This window comes from Nannobrachium achirus, assembly GCF_963921795.1.
Source record: "Nannobrachium achirus genome assembly, chromosome: 15".
NCBI lineage: Eukaryota > Metazoa > Chordata > Actinopteri > Myctophiformes > Myctophidae > Nannobrachium > Nannobrachium achirus.
Genome location: NC_137822.1, coordinates 6342725 through 6366105, shown reverse-complemented (window position 1 = coordinate 6366105; position 23381 = coordinate 6342725). Strand labels below are relative to the sequence as shown.

The 23381-nt window shown below is 42.3% G+C and overlaps 2 protein-coding genes across 2 annotated transcripts; both read left to right on the top strand.

Moving 5' to 3' along the window:
* The first annotated feature begins 1505 nt into the window (after nucleotides 1–1505).
* Nucleotides 1506–4594, top strand: LOC308298903 (proteinase-activated receptor 2-like). Its single transcript, XM_080742598.1, has 2 exons — nucleotides 1506–1598; nucleotides 2010–4594. Exons 1-2 carry the CDS (start codon nucleotides 1529–1531, stop codon nucleotides 3170–3172), a joined length of 1233 nt encoding a protein of 410 aa, XP_080598724.1. The 5' UTR covers nucleotides 1506–1528; the 3' UTR covers nucleotides 3173–4594.
* A 10134-nt stretch (nucleotides 4595–14728) lies between these two features.
* Nucleotides 14729–16911, top strand: LOC308299186 (proteinase-activated receptor 2-like; the record flags this gene model as incomplete). The annotated part of the gene is made up of 2 exons (XM_080742904.1): nucleotides 14729–15841; nucleotides 16903–16911. 2 exons carry the CDS (start codon nucleotides 14729–14731, stop codon nucleotides 16909–16911), a joined length of 1122 nt encoding a protein of 373 aa, XP_080599030.1.
* Between the last annotated feature and the right edge of the window lie 6470 nt (nucleotides 16912–23381).

Below are 23381 nucleotides of genomic sequence, written 5' to 3'. Positions count from 1 at the left end.
AACAGCATCCAAAGAAGAGATATAGTCCAGCAGCTAAGGCCATCTTTGAGGTTTGTTTAGACCTCTGATGGCATTTTAATTGATGACATTTTTATCTTTAAAAGAGTGAGTGAGTGGGTACAGAGGTTATCTTTTGGTCCCCTGGAGTCTGTTGTTAAGGGTGATTATTTCTGACAGGCCGTAGGTGAGAGATTAATGTTCATGTGCTTGTTTTGTGACTCACCACATCCAAAATCTTTGTTAAAAATGCCTTGTCGGTCCGAGACCTTCAGCTCTCACTGGACCGGTTCGCAGCCGAGTGTACAGCGGCCGGAATGAGGATCAGCATCTCTAAATCTGAGGCCATGGTTCTCAGCAGGAAACCGATGGATTGTGCAGTCCAAGTAGGGAATGAGGCTTTACTCCAGGTGAAGGAGGAGTTTAAGTATCTCGGGTCTTTTTCCATCACAGTGGCCTGAAAATCATATGCACTGCATGAAGGTTTCACTGAGAGAGAGCACTACCATCCACTATGTGCACATGCGTGCACCTAACCCACCATTCATGTTGTTTCTCCTCTTTTCTAATAAAAGCATGCTGTCAAAGTAAAAAAAAAAAAAGTGACACCTAACACTGGATGTTTGGCAAACAATATTTTCAAGACATGCACATGAACTAAACCATATATTTTTTGGGCTGCCTTTATTGATAGGTGTACAGTAAGTAGGCTGACAGGAAACGGGGAGAGAGACGGGGGTGACACTCGTCGTCAAAGGTCGTCAGGATCAGGACGACCTTTGATGCTGGATAGTATGCAGCATAAATCAATACCACAATGATTGTTATATGAATTTTGCCGCCACAGGTTCCATACAAATTGCTCACACACATAAACGACAAACATTACTGATGCCAGAATTAACACTATTTGCTGATGCACGATTACACCGCACATGGCACAAGTTGGCATCTCGACAGGATGCAGTTATCATTGTATTCAGTTTAGCCCCTGTTGAACTTGTGTGCAGTCAGTGGGGGTAGGGTGTGGCTGTGTCTTCTCACAGAACAGGCCTAAAAAGACAGCACAAACACCCAACCCCCCTGACTGCACACAGGAGTTCAACAGAGGCTAGACTGAATACAATATTTAAATCCTCCTGCGTGTAACGACATTCCACTGCAGAAACAGCCTGGGGGCGACATGACATGACAGAATGAACCCTTGTCACACAGCTAGCATGAAAATAATCTTTATGTCACACGAAACACTTCTCTCCTGAAATGGTAAATCAATTCAGTCTTCCCTTCACAAGCTGCTTCCCGAAAGCAGATTTTCCTTCAAAAAAACACTGCATGAGGAAACAATTGACCTGCCATCTAGGTATGCTTATAAGCCGTCCCTCAAGCCATCTATCGGCAAAGCCATCTATGTTGTTAAGGCAGGCATGGAGAGAAGGGGGAGGTACACAGGACAATACTTAAGGGGAACTCTCACTCAAGGGTCATTTTTGTAGTGAAGAGAGAAGAACACACACAAGCCTCAAGAATAATGGCCTCCACAGGATTACTGCCAGTCATGCTATTTTTCACCTGGATTTCTACAGCAAATGCATTGGAAGGTAAGGCTGGAAGTTGTTTCGATGCAGTTTTTGTGTTAATAATATGAGAGCTTTAAACAACAATTGAGACTTTGAGATGTATGTATGTATGTATGTCTGTTTGTATGTATGTATGTATGTATGTACAGTATGTATGTATGTATGTATGTATGTATGTATGTATGTATGTATGTATGTATGTATGCATGCATGTACCGGTATGTATGTATGTATGCATGCATGTACCGGTATGTATGTATGTATGTATGTATGTATGTATGTATGTATGCATGCATGTATGCATGCATGTATGTATGCATGTATGTATGTATGTATGTACACATATACACTCTGAACCATGAACCGGTAAATTAACAACTTGACGAAATTTGAGTTGTACTGTTCTAAGCTATCTCAATTTTATCTCAACAGATTATGTTGAAAGAGATGGTTTCCATGGGGTCGAGCTTGTGGTGGACCACAACCTAAGTACAACAGCTATTGTGAATGAGAACCGCCCGGTCCAAGTTCGTGTGGATAAGAAAACAGCTAACATACTGAAGAGTCATCTGACCACCATCTTCCTCCCCATCCTCTACATCATAGTGTTTGTCGTGGGCCTGCCTGCCAACACCATGGCTCTGTGGGTGTTTCTGTTCAGGACCAAGAAGAAGCATCCATCTGCGATTTACATGGCCAACCTGGCTCTGTCTGACGTGCTTTTTGTCATCTGGCTCCCCCTAAAGATCGCTTACCACTTTAATGGAAATGACTGGATCTATGGAGAGGGGCTGTGCAAAGTCCTGGTGGGGTTCTTCTATGGGAACATGTACTGCTCCATCCTCTTCATTGCCTGTCTGAGTGTACAGAGGTACCGGGTTGTGGTCGACCCTTTTTCTGAGCAGAACAACAAAGTGGCAATTGGTGTCTGTGTGTCCATCTGGGTTTTCATCTGGACCACCACCATTCCTCTATACCAGTATGATCACACAGTTAGAGTCATAGACCTCGATATTACCACCTGCCATGATGTCAGTGTCATATGGGACTCAAATGACATATTCGCTTCTGTCAAGTACCCTTATTACTACTTCATGTTAATGGCCACTGTTGTCATTCTAATTCCTTGCATAGTGATTGTTGTTGCCAACGTTCTTGTGTTTCGGTACCTGGACAACAACATGCTAGACAGCACAGCAGCAAAGAACCGTCGCAAAGCTTTGGTGTTGATTGCGACGGTTCTGGTGACATTCCTGTTGTGTTTCATCCCCAGTAACATAATGTTGGTGATTCATTACTCTCTGCTGAGCATTGGGGAGACTAATACTGGACAAGGCTTCTACATCATCAATCTGTGTTTGAAAAGCCTCATCACCACTCTGTGTTTGGCCAGCCTCAACAGTTGTCTAGACCCCTTTATTTATTACTTTGTGTCAGATGACTTCAGGAAGCATGTGAGGAACACACTGCTTTGTAGGAGCAGGAGGAATGTGGAGAGCACAGAGTCTGTGGAGAATTACTGCAGGAGGAATAACACATCCTCAGTGCCTGGGAATATAGAGAGCGGTAGCTGCTTATCAACCGGAGGAGAGTGAGGACTCTGGGGAGTGCGACTGTGTGCACTGCCTGTACTCCTGACCCATCAATAATGTTATGTTCACCTTGTGACACTGGGGAAGAATAAATAGGGCTCTTCGTACCAATAGATGGTGTGATTGTTGATCTGTTACTGAACAAACTCTAACAATGATTGCTATCAGAAGGTATAGCTATTTAACTTTTTATTTACATATATTTTTTTAACAAACATAAAGATCAGATACTGTATATTTAGTTTTAACATTTTGAATCTAAAAGAAGAATCTTAAAGCTCTGATATTGAGAACCTGTGCACTATTGTAACGATGACACCACAGGATGGCCTCGAAACCACGCCCAAAAATGCATACAGTAATCATATCTACCGACTCTTTTGCAAGATAGAATTGATGGATTGGTAGAATTGAGTCGATATACTCCTGTAGACTTTTAAACGCCCAGTTTGTCACTAAATGCCACAGACTGTCAGTCTGCCAGGAGTTGGAAAGAGTTTCTTGTAGTCTCTTTGGTGGAGGAAAAGGAATTTGCCAGCATTTTGCGTGAATTGGTGCGTTGTCATGTAAACAGTCTAAACACACCAACCCTACGGACAATACGAGCCAATACACCATGTAAACGCGCTACATGTTTTGGTGACGACACCATAACAACGGGACCGTCCTCGTATAAACATACCCTAAGCTCCCTTATCAAGAGGTCGCAAATCGCTGACCAGAACTGTCCAAAACCTTCTCTCACCCCCCGTCCCTTCCTGTAGTCCCGAGGTGCTATTTGGAGGAGACCCTGTTGTAAAAGACAGATTGAGTCCTGAGCTCTAACACAATCTCTTCCCCCACCCATCCTGCCAATCTATTTCAAAGACACACACTCTTCCTCCATCTCCGTCTCTGTTCAACATGAATGTAGATTTTGAAAATGATTTTCATTGTTCACTTGGTGTGAGTCAAGGTGTCCTCTTCACGTGGTTGCAACAACGTTCCTTTTTTCCTGTTTCTTGATGAAATATATTTCTTATTGGGACCCATAGTTTGAGAACCGCTGTCATAGAGGTATAAGAACGGTGGCCGCGGGTACTTCTTGCTACGGACAAATCTTGTACGTTCAGTTGGGGGGTGTGCGTTAGGCTCCATGTACGGACCTTAATCATACAGACAGTTACAGACAGGGAGATAGAACGGACATCAAACGGACCAAACGGAAGAAATCTCTCTCACCCTCCGTTTCTAATGTAGACCTGCGGTCCTTATGTATTACTATATGCATGGTACTTCATAGTTACTGTATGAGTTCAACCTCTGTTCATTCATGATAGATCCAGCTCCCTTTTTCACTAAATGTTATACCTACCTTTGTTCTTATATTTGACAATACCTGTTAAAATATACCTGATAAAAAGGATTTTATAGTGTGCTTTTATTTTAAACATATGTATTTTGTTAATATTAATACGCATGAGCTGTGTTATTAAAGGAGCCGACACTTTGTTTACATTCTAGTTTATTCTTTGATAGTGTTAGACTAGGATGTAAACAAAGTGTCGGCCCGACAATGGCCAAAATGATTATTTTATCATTATTTTACGCTTTTTGTGGTCATTTTTGAATAGAAACACATGTATGAAGCTTATTATTTTATAAAATATTTTCGAAACATTATTTTTATTTTAGCATCCGTTTTTCAAGAACAAGTTGACTATAGCTCCTAAGACTTTGACGGACTGTATGCGACAACTCAAACGACAGTGACTGTCTGGTTAACTCCAATTTGCTTAGCCTGTGATTAACTCAAACATACAATGACTTGCTGTATCATTTAACTGTGGTCAAAGGATGTGAACTGAGTATCAGCTTTTGATTGTCTCATGACTCCAAATGTATTAATCCAATCAAAAGCTATCAGCTTTTGAACAGCGTTATTTTTTTCAGCAAATTTTGATTTAGTCTTAGTCTTTTGAATAACACACCATTTAGTCTTAGTCCTGTCTTAGTCTTATGAAATTGTTTTAGTCTAGTCTAGTCTTAGTCGACTAAATATCAAAAATATTTTAGACTTTTTGGATTAGTCTAAGTCTTTTAGGCAAAATATAACCACATCTGACACTGTCTGCTACTCTCTGTGCAAAACCAACAAGAATGGAAAAGAACAGATAAGTGACATTCTCAAATGTAAAGATAAAAGATGTATTTGGCTCTAATTTCATTGCAGTTACTGTATACCGGTTTTAGCTTTTACAGCCATTAGTCTTAGACTTAGATTTTGTCTTCTTATTCTTAGTCTTTTTAATAACGTATTAAAAAGACTAAGACTAAGACACACATAATAGTCTTCTGAAATAGTTTTAGTGTAATCTAGTGTTATCGACAAAATATAAAAATCTTGTAGTCTTTTAGTCTTAGTCTATAGTCAACAAAATTAACACTGCTTTTGAAAATCAAAAGCTATCAGCTTTTGATTGTCCCATGGCCATGACTTCTTGCTTGCAAGGTGAACCCTGGAGGTGTGGCCTGCCAGGAAGGAAGGGTCCCTCAACCAATTTGACCTATCTCTTCCTTGAAGGGAGGGTCCAGGAGCCTATATAGTATATACTGTGTTTACAGTTTACAGTTTACAGTTTAGGCATTTAGCAGACGCTTTTAATCCAAAGCGACTTACAATAAGCAGATAATACAGTACTATAATAACAAGATAACATGTCAGAACATCAACAACAATATAACAAATGCATATGAATATCAATCTAAAACAATAAAATCAGTAAAGAGAACTAGCTTCATGTATGGTCATTGAGTGGTGCTATGGGTCAAGGTGGAGTCTGAAAAGGTGAGTCTTCAGTCCACGGCGAAAGCTAGCGAGTGAGTCCGTTGTTCTAAGTGCGACAGGAAGTTTATTCCACAGCTTGGGGGCCAGGAGGGCAAACTGTCTCGGATGAGTGGATTTCTGTCCTGGGGCCTTCAGCGAGGGTTCTGTCAGCATCCCTGTGTTGGCTGATCTAAGTGAACGGGTGGGGGTGTAGGGGTTGATCAGGTTTTGGAGGTATGGAGGCGCCATACCTTTGGCTGCTTTGAAGGTCAGCATCAGTATCAGTGTATATACTATTGTCTTTGATCTGATCGGTAGATTTAGTCTTCGCTGTATTTGGAGGAATGCTGTATTCTGGACATTATCTCTGAATAAACCAGATGTTGTTACTTCGTATTTGCTCTCCAATTTTGGCATCGCTTCACGGTAACTTGAGCTGTTTCAGACTCAAGGTTTTTATCCAAAGGTTTAAGAAAAACCTCGCCATCAATACCAGTTTTATTGTATGTTCTTTCCATTTGACAAACTGGAGTCCCATCTGTGCCTATACGCAAGTAGACACAGATCAGATGAAATATGTCCTTGTTTAACCACTTAACTACTTAACCACCAATTAAAGATCACTGTTATGTTTCAATGTACCACTGAAACCAGTATCATATTGAACTATAGTGTACCTATTATTCCTTATAATAAATGGAGATTGTTATAATTAAGATGGTATTTTGTCCTATTTTCCAATGTTTACAGTGTATACAAGATGGGATATTTATTGCAAGTCTGTTCAAGAACTCTTATTATATTATATAAACGTGTAATGTTAATATTTGTGATTAATTATACATATTATTTTTTTATATTTAATATTCATGTCCTGTCCAGTCTCGTAGTTATTACTACAGGCTCTATTCTTACACTATGATAGGCTATATTAAGGTATCTTGCCTCCAGGTCCACCCCACCATGAGTTTGTATAAATAAGATAAAAACATGGATATGAAGCTACAGTATTATGTAGTATAGGAGATATATTATTGCTCTATGTGTTGGGAAGCTACATGAAGAATAAGGTTATAGACTGAATTTGTATATTGCAGTAGCTCATCACCATCCGAGCTATTCTGTGTCAGTATATTATTTTATAACTACAAATTGCCTACTTGTTAAATCTACTAAGAGAAAAAGTGTTCCTATCACAAATGTAAATGTGGTTAAGACACAAAACAACATTAAAGCTCAAGTATATACTGTAGGGTTAAGTGTTGAACCTTCCCCTGTCACCTGTTACTCATCCTATGGTATGTAAAGCTATGAAGGGAAGGGTCTTTCAAAGAACACAGCATGATGAAACACACAGGAGGACCTGTCATGACATGTCAGTTCATAAGTAAACCCTGGCTGTAGGTCATCACAGAGATGTTTATCTATGACCCATGAACTCATGAATTCGTCATTGGTCTGCATAACTAAGCTTGGTGCGCTCTATCCCTCTATTATGAGGGAATCACCAAAAGGTCACAGTTCGAAGTGCTGCAACAGTTCTGAAGCTTTCTTCAGCAAGCTGTGTGAAATGAATGGTGATGCTCTCAATGCAGCAGGTGAACAGTTTCTTATTTGGCTGAGGACATGTTTAAAAGCATCAGGCTTGTGTCCACTCTCTCACCTGTGTTCCTCTCTCCAGCCTCCCAAAAGCACACGTCTCCCACATGTCTAAAAAGTAAAAACACATATTAATATCCATTCTCACAACTTAAAGCAGAGTGTTGTAGCTTTTACACAGGGAGGGTTGAGTCCTGTGACAGGGTAAAATATAGCTGTGCAGGCAACACAAAGGTGGGGTCCAGGGACGTGCTGGCCATTGGGAAAAGCGGGACAACTCCCGAACGGCCGGTCCATTCCTGGCTGGTCCAGGCCGGCAACTAAAAAGAAAAAAAGAAAGAAAGAAAAAAAGAATGTTCTATATTGCCTGGCAACACCACACTCATATGGATCATATGGCATTGTATTTACTGGTAGTTTTGAGCATTTTCTTTTAATTAAAATATAAACCAAGACAATGTGGTTAAAAACTAAGTTAAATGTCGGCCTACGTCATCATGTACCATGTACAAGGCAGCAGATGATTCAAATGAGTGGAAATATCTCAGAAGCAATGCCCAAATATAAAAACAAAATATAGCAAAACTTCAGAGAATGTATTAAATATTTCAACTAACACAAATCAATCAACACATTTATTCTTTTACCAAAAATACTTAATAAACTCCTTATTGTCTATGCCAATGTGCTACACATTTTACAATGATAATATGTCTGCATTAATCACTGAGCCACAGAGAAACATAATAAGCCATTGTTGTGAAAGCCAATCTAAAAGCTCACGACACATTTTCAGAAATGTTTCTCATTACGTATTCATTTATTTACTTGGCCTTCAATGACATGCTCAAAATGGGGCATGCCAGGTAGTCGGAGGCGTTAGGGAGATGACATGGTAATGTCGTGCTAATTAGTCTAAAAGCGCCAAATTTTGTACAGATGTAGCCCAGGGTATGCTCTAATGATTTAGCTAGGGCGCCCGAGTCTGCGACATTCGGGGTCGCCACAGCGGCCAAATCAAGTTGGGCTCCCATCGACTTTCAATACAGGAGGAAAATACCCAGAAAAACACTTTTTTTCTGGGTATTTAAGTAGGATGTGAGGGGTCTAACTAGGGGTTTGTCATGATGCTGAATCCATTGCAAGCATTTGTTTTGCACAAAAAACATTCCTTGGGCTAGAAATGGCCTCAGAAAATGATGCATATATGGGTGAGCATTCATGTTAGTCGGAGGCCTTAGGGTTTTTTTTCTCGTGCTAATCAGTCTAAAAGCGCCAAATTTTGCACAGATGTAGCCCAGGGCATGCTCTAATGATTTAGCTAGGGCGCCCGAGTCGGCGACCTGCAGGGTCGCCACAGCTCCAGAAAACACCCACAAAACTCTGAAAAGTGATGACTCATCACTTTTCATCACTAAACCATCGTTTTATGGGACCCCGAAGGTCGCCGACTCGGGCGCCCTAGCTAAATCATTAGAGCATGCCCTGGGCTACATCTGTGCAAAATTTGGCGCTTTTAGACTGATTAGCACGAGAAAAAAAATCCTAAGGCCTCCGACTAACATGAATGCTCACCCATATAGACCTATGCATCGTTCTCTGAGGCCATTTCTAGCCCAAGGAGTGTTTTTTTTTTTCATGATGCTTGCAGTGGATTCAGCATCATGACAAACCCCTAGCTAGACTAGGGTTGGGACTCGTTAGGATTTTAACGATTCCGAGTCCTTAGCGATTCCGGTTCCTAACGGTTCTCTTAACGGTTCCAATATTTATATTTTTTCATATTTTCTGACATCCATTATACAATTACATAATAAACACAACTTAAATCGGGGGGGGGGGGGGGGGGGGTTGTCGGGAGCAAAAGTTTATCGGTTACATAAGTGATAACCGTTAAGGAAATGTGTTTAAAAATGCGCGATTTTACCCAATTTTAAAAGGGAAAACACACCAGTTTTTTCCTCATAATAAAGCTCCCTATTTTCATTACATTAAAAACAACAATAGGCCTACAACGAGGAAGAAGAATAGGCTATGATACAAATGTTTTCTATATTAAAGAAAGTGTTTTTTTGCAGACATCATGTCTATAATGTAGACATCACAACAGCAGCAGCGCGATCACGAGCCTATATAACAGATTAACTCCCAAGTCCCAGTGTACTGTACACGCAAATGTAATAGTAGATTTTATAGTAAATAATTGCACTGCAGTGTGCCTGATTTAACGTTCCACTCATACAATTCAGACAACTATATGCGACTACTTTTGAGCTTGCAGATCCGATATAAACTTGTCTTCATCAACACCAAGACAACGTAACCCTAGCAAGTTGGTTTTAAGCTCTTTTTTCCTCTTTAAAACGGAGCTCGGGTGTCATTTCCAATAACGCGGCCAGGAGGGTAAACTGTCTCGGACGAGTGGATTTTTGCCCTGGGGTTTTTAGCGAGGGTTCTGTCAGCAAAACTCAGCATCCCTGAGTTGGCTGATCTAAGTGAACGGGTGGGGGTGTAGGGGTTGATCAGGTTGATCAGGCAACTCCGAAATTGACTTCTTATTGTCGGAGTGGCGACACTCCCATGGGGGTTCGGTTTAGGGTTAGGGTTAGAGATAGGGTTAGTGTCGGAATGGAGACATGTCGGAAAGGAGACATGTCGGAGTGGAGAGATGCACTCGAACTATGGTTACCGCCTGAAGACATCAACTCTTCCTGCCCACAGCTACATTCACCAAACGTGAATGAAATAGACTAAGCCCCCATGCTCCCCCCCCCCCCCCCCCCCCTTTTTTTCTCTTTTTCTGCCTTTGTATTTGATGTTATGCTTTTGAAACTGATATTATCCTAGATAAAGTACTATGTTCTATCCGTCTGTCTTTCAATGTTATATGAGATACTTAAAGTGTGGTTCCTGTGGAAATAAGCCTCGGCTTTCTAGGATCTCCTTTTAGTTGACCTTGTACCAGTGATTTGTACTGTCATGAAACTGTACTTTTTTCTATTGCAAACTTCTAATACATTCTTCAATCAATCAAAAGGAGAAGCATCTTTAGACGTAGTTCTAATTATAATTACAGCAGACAGTTTCTTCAGTTCATGGACGTGGAAACTCCAGGGTCAAAGGTGCAAAGTCAGTATATCTAGAGCTGTGGTTGCCAAACCTTTTAATGTCAAGGACCCCCAGTTTATACACAACTCAAGGCACATACTATTTTTATTCTTGTTTTGGAAATTGTTGAGAGTGTTTCAAGGGAAAATATAAATATTTGCGCACTTGTGCGTCCATTTTTTATGTGCAATATTGTCAATGTTTGATTTTGCGGCATCCAAAGGTAATCCAAGTAATTTGTATGCGTGCGTACTGGGTTGGTGTGTGCGTGTGTGCACGTGCAGCATTCATGTGACATGGAGAATCATGGACGTATGCACTATGCAGTAGGGCAGTGGTTCTCAAAGTGGGGTCCCCAGCTAAATGATGATATACCATCAGAATTTTTTGAACCACTTTAAACCAAAATACATTGGCGCTGAAAATAGCCGATCTACAAGCGCACAACCTTTACTCTAATTACATTACATGTAAAATATGAAAACATAGTTGTCCTTTAAGCGTGTAGATCTGCTATCAACATGCAATCTATGTGTGTGTGTGTGTGTGTGTGTGTGTGTGTGTGTGTGTGTGTGTGTGTGTGTGTGTGTGTGTGGGGGGGGGGGGGGGGGTACTTTGATTAAAATCTTTAAAAAAAAGAAAGAAAATCTCTTTTGGGGGATCCCGGCCTGGCATTAGTGGCATTACACATTTTCAGATGGGGGCTCCTTGACATGAAAAAGTTTGGGAACCAACCAATGCATTGTCGATGCACAGCTGTAGCATGTCTGCTCCTGACCTGTCAAGACTTGTTTTACTTAGGGAGTCTTACTGGTCATAATTACATTTACTACCAAAACCTCCACCGGCTGTCTGTCTGTCTGTCTGTCTGTCTGTCTCTCCGTCCGTCCGTCACACGTCACACGTCACACGTTACACTTTTGCCCTGCTCATATCTCCACAACCGTTGCCCCCATCCATGCCAAATTTTGCACACACACTCCTTACCTGCCAAACTACAACCTCCAAGGAGCTTCAGGGACCCCCAGGTCCCTGGGGGACCCCCAGGTGTAAAAAATTACCAAATGTGCAAAAATGACCAAATGACCACCCCAACGGGGCTGCTCACGGGGAATTCCTGGGGACCACCCACTCCTGGTGCTCCAGAACGGATGCAAAAGTGGTGGCGCCCCCAGTGGAGGACCCCCTCCACTGCAGCTCACATAAAATGCCGTAACTCGGGCTAGGAGCGTCCGGGAGAGCCGGGGCCGGTACCTATTCGTCCGCCAAGGCAACGTGGAGACCCTACCCCTCATTTCTCACATGGCCCTCTTCTAGCGCCACCTTCAGGCCGATTTTTAAAACACATTTTTGGACACTGCTCCTACAGTTTTTGCCCTAAAATCACGCAAATCGCTACACAGTATGTCTACACTCATCCCATCAACATGAATCTGTCCCATATAGCGCCACCTTCAGGCTGATTTTTAAAAACACATTTTTGGACACTGCTCCTATACAGATTTTGCCCTAAAATCACGAAAATCACTACACAGCATGTCTACACTCATGTCATCAACATGGATCAGGAAGATTTTGGAAAAACAAATTTTTGCCCTATTTGTGGAGATAAGCGACCGTAGATGAGACACACATCAAACGCACCTGGTGAAAGCGTGTGTGTGAGAGAGAGAGATAGAGAGAGAGAGAGAGAGAGAGAGAGAGAGAGAGAGAGAATGCATATTCCTAACTGTGAGAGAGGGAGCTGTGTGTGTGTGTGTGTGTGTGTGTGTGTGTGTGTGTGTGTGTGTGCGTGTGTGTGTGTGTGTGTGTGTGTGTGTGTGTGTGTGTGTTTGTGTGTGTGTGGGGCTACAGATCCCATGGCCTGGAGGAACAGACCGTAACCCTGGCAACAGACAGTAGAAAACGCTAATAAACAGCTTTAATTTGGGAGAAATTAAATTCGGGCTCCGTCACCGTTGGTATAATGCTAATGGCCAATACCATGTGAACTTTGGGATCAGTTGCTGAATCGAGTGAATAGATAAACGTAGATAAGCGTGAGCGTTAGAGCGTGAGTGTGTGAGTGAGTGAGTGAGTGAGTGAGTGAGTTTGCTGGTTTAATAGATAGATATAGGTATGGCGAGTGAAAATTATTAATAGCCTATAAAGGGGTGCCTAGGAGGAAAACATATTTATAGGGGTGCCCTGTGAAATATCTCTAGGACAACTTATACACTATCACATTTTTTATGTAAATGTTAAACATAGTATGAATGAGAATTATTGTTTTAGAAAATATAAAGACAACAACAATATTAACTAAATAATAAGAAAACAAACATAAACTAGAAGTAGTGCTCTTCCGAGCACAGGTCTCCACCAGGCCGTGCGTCCTGGTGGTGCTACTGTATAATAGGCCAATGTAAAAAGGGTGGCATATGTTCTTCACCTTAGATCTTTCATGGCAATCGGACGCTGCATGCATGATTTCAAGCATTGTGTTCCAAAAATGTGTTTTGCTAAAGTCTACCTGCTGGTGGCGCTATAACAGGACAATGTTAAAAAGGTAGCATTTGTTCCTTGACCTAGTGGGAATATGTGTGGCAAATGTCACGGTAATCGCAAGCTGCGTTGATGATTTGAGGCATTTTGTTCAAAAACTGAGCAATCCTGCAAACTTTGGAAGCTAATATTAGCCAATCAGGATGGAATATGAGCCCACACCTGACTATAGAGATACTTTGTACCGATTTGCGTGATTTTTGGATAAAATCTCAAGGAGTAATATCCAAAAATATGTTTTACATAAGTCGGCCCAAAGGTGGCGCTATAAAAGGCTGATGTGAAAAATGCAGGGCAAAGGTTTATCCTTAGCCTCTAGGGAGTAAGCTTACAAAGTTTGAAACTGATCGGGGGAGTTATAGGTAAAACCACAAATCGGCCTGTTATAGCGCCACCATGAGGCTGATTTAAAAAAAATTAAGTGGCATTTCTTCCTCGGCCTAGTGGGAACGTGTGTGCGCGATTTCATGATAATTGCACTTTGCGTTTGGGATTTGAGGCATTTTGTTCAAAACGGCTCAATCCTACAAACTTTGGAAGCCAATCTTAGCCAATCAGGATGGAATATGCAAAATCGGACAGATCCGTGTCGATCACATGACTGTCGAGATACTGCCTACCGATTTGTAGGATTTTTGGACAAAATCTGTAAGAGTAGTGCACAGAAATGTGTTTTGCGAACATCGGCCACTAGGTGGCGCTAGAAAAGGCCCATTTGAAAGATTTGGGGCAGAGGTTCTAGATTGGCATCCAGGGAATGTGTGTGCTCACTTTGGCAGCGACCGGGCCAACGGCGACTGAGATTAGGTGCTCACAATCTGCGAGGACGCACGGACGGACGGACGGACGGACGCACGCACGCACGGACGGACGGACGGAGGGGAAAACATACTCTCCCCCATGCCTTCGGCTGGTGGAGACAAACATCACCTAAATAGATTGTGTATGCTGTGTATTCCAGATGGTATCATCACGTCCATTTTTACATTATATCTTAGGACTACTAATGACTATTTCCCTTTGACAGCAGCCCCACACACTTGACAGAAAAAAACAAAATGTATTTTGCATAGCCTACCGGGCATGAAATCATATCTTCAAGCAGGAAATGTATCGCCATATAACGTTATATTAGAAACATAATGAAGAGGGTTGCTGTTCAATTCTGTTACGTCAGTATGATATGCTCATCTAGATAAAAGATATCCTGCTGCAGATTTCCGTGAGAGCTGGTATTCTTCTTATGCCGAGAGTAGACGTTAAACATGTTTGAAAGTGAAACATCCCTTTAAGTTACCTCTGTTCATTTTAAACTATTGTAAAACTGACTTTTGTGTACGTTGGCTTTCTTATAGGAAAAAAAGGCAGTGGTTCCATTGAGCATGTGGACCACCGGGATGTGGATGAAGCAACATGGTCATAGAGGGGTTGTGTTGAAGCCGTCAACAACGTTGAACAACAACGTCAATGTTAGTGGAGTTAGTGGAGATGGAGAATTGAGCATGGATAATGCAACAGCTATTAAAGGAAAAGACCCACGTGGTCTCACTCATTTTATTGAGAACCCCCAGGACCAGGTCCTAGTTAGTGTGGATAAAGCAACAGCTGACACACTGAAGAGTCATCTGACCACCATCTTCCTCCCCATCCTCTACATCATAGTGTTTGTTGTGGGCCTGCCTGCCAACACCATGGCTCTGTGGGTGTTTCTGTTCAGGACCAAGAAGAAGCATCCATCAACGATCTACATGGCCAACCTGGCTCTGTCTGACGTGCTTTTTGTCATCTGGATCCCCCTAAAGATCGCTTACCACTTTAATGGAAATGACTGGATCTTTGGAGAGGGAATGTGTAAAGTCTTGGTGGGGTTCTTCTATGGGAACATGTACTGCTCCATCCTCTTCATTGCCTGTCTGAGTGTCCAGAGGTACCGGGTTCTGGTCGACCCTTTTTCTGAGCAGAACAACAAAGTGGCAATTGGTGTCTGTGTGTCCATCTGGGTTTTCATCTGGACCACCACCATTCCTCTATACCAGTATGATCACACAGTTAGAGTCATGGACCTCAATATTACCACCTGCCATGATGTCAGTGTCATATGGGACATAAACAATCCATTCGCTTCTGTCAAGTACCCTTATTACTACTTCATGTTAATGGCCACTGTTGTGTTTCTTATTCCTTGCATAGTGATTGTTTTTGTAAATGTTCTTCGTCTGTTCCGGTACCTGGACAACAACATGCTAGACAGCACAGCAGCAAAGAACCGTCGCAAAGCTTTGGTGTTGATGGTGACGGTACTGGTGACATTCCTGGTGTGTTTCGTCCCCAGTAACATAGTGTTGGTGATTCATTACTCTCTGCTGAGCATTGGGGAGACTAATACTGGATATGGCTTCTGTATCATCACTCTGTGTTTGGCCAGCCTTAACAGTTGTCTAGACCCCTTTATTTATTACTTTGTGTCAGATGACTTCAGAAAGCATGTGAAGAACACACTGCTTTGTAGGAGCAGGATGACAATGGAGAGGCTGGAGTCTGTGGAGTACCACTGCAGGAATGACACGTCCTCTGTGCCTGGGGATACAGAGAGCACAGAGGCTACAGTTATACCGGTACACACTGTGCAGTTAATACAAACACTACATCTCCTACACTTGAATTAGGCTACTGCATTACACTTAGGCCTACTGTAACATGAAATGTTACACTTAGGCCTACTGTAACATGAAATGTTACAGTAGGCCTGAAATGTTACAGTAGGAAGGAAGGAAGGACGGAAGGACAAGCTACAACATTTCTCATGGTATACTGCGACCTTCGGAAATCAGCAGCTGTCTCTCCCTTCGGTGGCAATAAGCCTCTTCATATTGTTCATTGTTCCATACAGAAGGGTAACATTAGGCTTAGCAGAATCACCTTTAAGATAAGATAAGATTGTTAAGTATATCCACATAAACACTTACAGTAGCAGCATCAACAAAGAAAGAAATACTGATAGAGCAACATTATTCCATCCTAGTGTAGTGGGTTGAGCTATCTTGGGTCATGTGACTCCCCTAATCACCCAATATGCAGGACAGCTGAGACACCTAGCTGTATAAAAGGGAGCCACACCCAGCCAGCAGCTCACTTGTGGTTGCCTGGTGGTATGTTGGGTCCTAGAGTCATGGAAGGTATGCACTGTCCTCAATTGTATGTTCTAGCAGCGATGAAGTTTTGGGCTTAATCTGAGTGTTCTTTAATGTTGGGCATAATCTGAGTGTTCTTTAATGTAGCAGGCACGACAGTGGGAATCCTACTGTGGGAGGTGTTGCTATTTCCCCACACCTGTCAATAGGCCTATTGGCCTCGTATGGGAATTTTCATGCGGAGCCACTGTCTAGCCCCATGATGTTTTACTTGCCTTGTGGACCAGCCAGAGCACTGACTGCGTGGACCCGATCGCCATAGCTTCGTATGCACGCATGCGGTGCTGTTCAGCTCTGGGTGGCTCATGACACGTGGCCTCACCAGGGTGGAGCCCTGACAGGTGGCTGGCCACAAGTGGTGTACTTGGAGGGGGGGGGGGGGGGGGGGTTAGTGTTTTTAAATAGTGCATGATAAAGTGTCTGCATGCTTTTTCCTGTTTTTTTTATTTTTTATTGAGTGTCTAATAGTGTGTTTCTCTTTGCAGTGCGAGTGACAGAAGTGAAGTGTACGTTCCCTTTGGTGGTGGTTTAACCCTTTCCCCCTCACTTCCCCTCACTCCTTGCCACCCTCCTGTAAATTGGACACCTCTGCACTCCTACCCACCCGGTATAGTGGCCTATAGTCTGCTTGATAACAGTAGATTGTGTCATTTTAACCTTTTGATATTAATACTAGCATTTGTGAAATAAAGGTACATGTTATGAGCTACAGCTCTTTTGTATTGAATAAACTATTTCTAAACCTTTCCTTACAGTTGACATTCTTATTACATGAGCTGCCTTGAATTATAAATAAAACAAGTATTTACTTTTAAACTGGAAATGCACGTCTCTGCTCATCTTTTTATCAAACCTGTGATTGGGTATTCATTCAATATACATGGTCTATATGGTATTCTTTGGGTGAAATTCCCAGAGTGGCGTTGTCTGGCTGCACAAAATTAACACTGCTTTTGAAAATCAAAAGCTATCAGCTTATGATTGTCCCATGGCCATGACTTCTTGCTTGTATGATGGACCCTGGAGGTGTGGCCTGCCAGGAAGGAAGGGTTGTGTCCCTCAACCAATTTGACACACTTGAAGGGAGGGTCTTAATTCCAGGAGCCTACAGTATATACTGTGTATTGTCTTTGCTGTGGTTGGTAGATTTAGTCTTCGCTGTAATTGGAGGAATGCTGTATTGTGGACATATCTCTGAATAAACCAGATGTTGTTACTTCGTATTCGCTCTCCTATTTTGGCATCGCTTCACGGTAACTTGAGCAGTTTCAGACTCAAGGTTTTTATCCAAAGGTTTAAGAAAAACCTTGCCATAAATACCAGTTTTATTGTATGTTCTTTCTATTTGACAAACTGGAGTCCCATCTGTGCCTATACGTAAGTAGACACAGATCGGATGAGATACTGTATGTCCTTGTTTAACCACTTAACTACTTAACCACCAATTAAAGATCACTGTTATGTTTCTTTTTTTTTATATATATATTTTGTTTTATCCCACGTTTTTTGCAACCATTTTCTCACCCAGTGCCAACTACTTAACCTGTAGTCCTGGTTTCCACTCTCCCCCTGCAGCATCAGGGGAATTGGGGAGCACCTGGCTGGCTAGGGAGAGGTAATATAGAAACCAGGACTACTGCATGTTTTTGTGAGGGCATCTACCCTAGGAGACACGGGGAGAACATGCAAACTCCACACAGAAAGGCCCTATCGCCAACCCCACCTAGAATTTGTATATTGCAGTAGCTCATCATCTGAGCTATTCTGTGTCATATCATTTTATAACTACAAATTGCCTACTTGTTAAATCTACTAAGAGAAAAAGTGTTCTGATCACAAATGTAAATGTGGTTAAGACACAAAACAACATTAAGCTCAAGTATATACTGTAGGGTTAAGTGTGAACCTTCCCCTGTCACCTGTTACTCATCCTATGGTATGTAAAGCAATGAAGGGAAACACACAGGAGGACCTGTCATGACATGTCAGTTCATAAGTAAACCCTGGCTGTAGGTCATCACAGAGATGTTTATCTATGACCCATGAACTCATGAATTCGTCAGTGGTCTGCATAACTAAGCTTGGTGCGCTCAATCCCTCTATTATGAGGGAATCACCAAAAGGTCACAGTTCGAAGTGCTGAAACAGTTCTGAAACTTTCTTCAGCAAGCTGTGTGAAATGAATGGTGATGCTCTCAATGCAGCAGGTGAACAATTTCTTATTTGGCTGAGGACATGTTTAAAAGTATTTTTAAGCCGTGACATCATTTTGTAGGCAGAGGAGAACTCTGCCCCCAGAGCATTTTCTGTCCCTCGCTATTTCAACAGATCCGAGACAAATAACGACTAAAGTATAATTCTAACACTTTCCTTTCAACAACAAAGAGAAGAAAAATGTGTAAATAGTAAAAAGATTCATGGAAACTGGGGGCAGAAATTGTCCTCTGCCTACAAAATGATGTCATACTTAACAGCCCCATAGCTTGGGTGCGCAATCACCACAAGGTCACTGTCCGAGGTGCTGAAACAGTCTTTCTTCAGCAAGCTGTGTGAGATTAGTTGTAATAATACAGCAGGTGAACAATTTCTTATTTGGATGAGAACATTTTTAAAAGGATCAGAGGAGATCAGAGCTATAGCCTATAGCGAGGCTAGGGCTTGTTTCCTCTCTCTTCTTGTGTTCCTCTCTCCAGCCTCCCAAAAGCACTCCCCCCACATGTCTGAAAAAACAACTTAAAGCAGAGTATTGTACCTTTTACACAGAGAGAGTTGGAGTCTCACAAGTGAAAGTCCTTTGACAGGGTAAAGTACAGCAGTGCAGGCAACACAAAGGTGGGGGTCAAAACGCCCTGGGCTGGGAAGTCCAACACAGAGGAGCAGATCCCAGCTGCTGTACAGGTTGGGCTACATGTTTAGACACAGTCATAAGCTACCAGTGACGATGAGGATAATGGAAGGGGTTGAGACCCTGTTTCCAAGACATTAACCTGACTTTCCATTGCAAAACAGACAAACAGACAGAGCCTGTGGCATGGTACGTCACTTTCACACACTCCCACTCAGTACGTACGTGCGTGTGTGTGAAGGTAGTGATTTTATGTGTAAAATTACACTGAGGACAGCGGCTGTGTTACCCTGAGGGATGTCCTGTAAGAAGTGGCTTGGCTGGTTGATGGGTGGTGTCATAACTCTATGGGTGGTATAGGTCAGCTCTTCCTAGATTAGGTGGCCTTTTGTAGACTATCCGAGGAGGTGCTGAAAAGCAATATGCCAGTGTTTATTTTATTACACTCTCAAATTCCTTACCTAAAGGTGAATATTGAATAATGCAATTGACTCTGGGGTCAGATACCGGTCTAGTGCTGTTGGTATTCAGTTTGTGATACTTTCTCAAAACAGCTTTGTGCCTGTGCAACACATTCATGTTTGTACTGTCTTAGCTTGAATCGCTTTACCAAATCAGGTTGAGTTTGAAAGCCTGCATCTGAGCTACAGATGCGATGAATGCAGTTGAACTGGGGAATGGGCAGCCTTCTCTTGAGTGGAATAGGTTGGAATGAATGACCATGTAAAATAGAGTTATCCGTGGGTTTCCTATTCAGATCAGCACCAAGTCTGTTAGAATCTCTGTACACCAGGGTATAAAAAGTTCATCTTAATGGACCAATCCCCAATCACATACACACCCATTGTAACTGTTACAATGGGTGTGTATGTGATTGGGGATTGGTCCATTCCATAGGGGATTTCAAATTAAGTCTGTTAGTGTTTATCAGAAATTATTATTGGGCTCGCTGAAAGGCGAGACCAGTATGTTATACCAAAACTTTATAGGTCAAGTTTATTCTCCTCTAAAGAATTACCGACAGTACAAAGGCAGGGACCTTAGCCAATGAGGAGCGCCCATACATGGTGTTCCATGCGAGCCCACACTGTTTCGTAGGAACAGTATTTCTAATTGAGATTGTTATGCTTTCCAGATGAAGAAAATATCAATGTAACTCTTCCAATTGGAGATACATGGTAGGAATGGATTGTGTTGATAATTAAAGATTATTAAATCGTTTTCTTTTTTTTCCTTTTTTTTTAAAAGAAGCCACAGTACAAGGAAGCAAATTCATTTTAGACCCCATATTGGTGCCTGAGACCTAGTGGTAAAAATGGAGCTGAACATACAGAAATTAGATGTCAGTACATGTTCAACCAAATCATCTATGTGGTTCTAGGGAACTGGTCTGGGCATTGATTTTAAAAATGTCACCAGAAAACATTGTTCATCTGATTTAGTTGAATAGATTGCTCCATAGAGTCTTTAACATTATGATGGAAGTGATTTGCAGTTGTAGAATAGAAATCAACAAAAGCTGAAATAATTTCAGTCCAATACAGTGTGTGTGTGTGTGTGTGTGTGTGTGTGTGTGTGTGTGTGTGTGTGTGTGTGTGTGTGTGTGTGTGTGTGTGTGTGTTCAACCCGGACGAGAGAGAGGCAAGGCACGGGTGACTGTGTCCGTTCCTCTCTTTCATCCGGGTTGAAACACGTCATCCAAACAAACAGAGCAGAGCACAGAGATAAATAGCTAAAAAGTCGGAACGTGAATGATACAGAGAAAGGGAGGAAGGAGGAAGTGACGTCGGACGCCGGTTTGTCTGCCAGGAGCGGGCAGAGAGCGAGCGCAAGTCGAATTCTTTCATGAGCTGTATCTTTGCCGTTTATTGAAACGGATAACATTCTTTATTGTATTGGGACTCAAAGCATCACTTTGTTGGAGGAGGACAAGTACAGGAACTGTCGATGGCTTCTGCCAAGGGGGGGGAGGGGGGAGCAAAAGTTTAAAGCGAGTCAACCCAGAAGGGGACTTAACTGCGGGGAAAATGAGGAAAACAGACGAGGAGTTTAAAGTTGTATTCAAGCTGAAGGACCCAAAGGGAGCGGGGGGGTTTAGAGCTGTGAATCCTTTAAAAATAGCAGAAACGCTAAAGGGAGTTGGTGAGGTGGACGCTAGAATTTTGGCTAATGGTATGCTTATGGTGACTTGTAAGAGCGCTGAAATGCAAAAGAAAGCGGCGACAGTCAAAAAGATAGCTGGGCTAACTGTAGAGGCGTCCATCTCAAAGAGAGCAGCAGAGGGAGTCAAAGGGGTGATTTATGGAGTTTGTGCTGACATATCTGAGAAAGAGATGCTTGAACAAATGAAGGGAGGAAAAGTTACAGAAGTGAAGAGATTTAAAGCGCGGGAGGGGGGTAACCAGAACGCCCCCGTTCTGATAACTTTCGAAGGGGATAGTTTGCCGACCAGAGTGTTTTTCGGCTGTCTGTCTTTCCAAGTGAAGAAATATGAAAGGCCTCCGCTTAGATGCTTCAAATGTCAACGTTTTGGCCATGTTGCTGCGTCATGTCGCGGCAGTCAAAGATGCTCAAAATGTGGTGGGGGGCATGATTTGTTGAATTGTGAAGTGACGGATACTAAATGCTGTAACTGCGGAGGCACGCATATGGCATCTTTTCGGGGATGCCCTCACTTTGGAAAGGCAAAACAGGTCCAGGAGATCAAAGAGCAGCATAATATCTCGTATGCAGAGGCGGTAAAGAAAGTGGAAGGAAAAAGTGAAAATGTGTCAGTATACGTTGGCTCTCACTCTCAGATGTCCCCATCAGTGTCTCTACGTTCCCCATACCCTCCTGTGCCAGTTGCTCCTGTGCCAGTTGATTCGATTGTGGTTAAAAAAGAAGGTTTAATGGCATTTATGGTGGATGTACTGGTGTTTGCTACCAATCCGCCCAAAGGCAAGGAGTTAAGCAGGTCTAACATAATGAAGAAGGTGGTTGAGGCAGCCGGGAGGTTCTTGGGAACTGGAGCATGTGACCCTCATGTACTTCATAAATTTATGACAGACATGTCAGGCAACCAAGAGAAGGCACCTAAGCCACAGGATGATTTGGTAGAGGAAATTGAGGTTGATGAAGACGATGCTAATGATGATTAAATTAATTATCATGTTTGCTATTCTGCAATGGAATGCACGGAGCCTAATTGCAAATGGACAAGAACTAAAGAAATTTGTTGACATTGGAACAGACAAGCCTGATCTTATATGTGTTCAAGAGACATGGTTAAAACCATGTCTAGACTTTGTTATGCCAGGCTATGTGGGTGTAAGGAAGGATAGGGCAGATGGACATGGTGGATGTGCTGTGTTTATTAAAACAGGAATTCAGTACAAAGTAGTAGACATCGATTCTAGCCTTGAGTGTGTGTTAACTGAAATATGGAGTTCACAAGGGAAAATAACTGTTGTCAATTTCTACAATCCATGTGAGGCACTGTTACCGGAGGAATTAGACAAAATAATGGAGAAAATCAGATCCCCAGTTATTTGGGCTGGGGACTTTAATGCCCACAATCCTTTGTGGGGAAGTGAAAAGAGGGATAGGAACGGAATCATAATAGAGGACTTTTTAGAAAGGCACGGTTTGATAGTGTTGAATGACGGTAGGCCCACTAGGATTCAGATAGAGACAGGAAAACTGTCATGTATTGATCTCACGCTTGCATCGCCAGGGTTGGCTAGAGTGGGGGAGTGGGAACCCATAGAAAGAAACACTATGGGCAGTGATCATTTTCCCATTTTGAGTGGGTTTGGGAGAACACTAACAATAGAAATAGACAAGAGGCCCGAAGTGTTTAATTTTGCTCAGGCCCAGTGGGAAAAGTTTGAAGAAGAGACAGCAGCCCTAGTGGAGGAAGTTGAAAGTAATGGAACAATAGACTATTTTAATCAATCTCTTTGCTCAATGGTACTTGGTGCAGCACTAAACTCAATCCCCATGAGGCAGAGTCCCAAAAACAGAGTAGCTGTCCCTTGGTGGAATAAGGACTGTGATGCAGCCATAAAAAATAGAAATAGAGCATATAGAAAGCTAAGGAAATATCCTTCACAAATAAATGCAATTGAGTATAAAAGA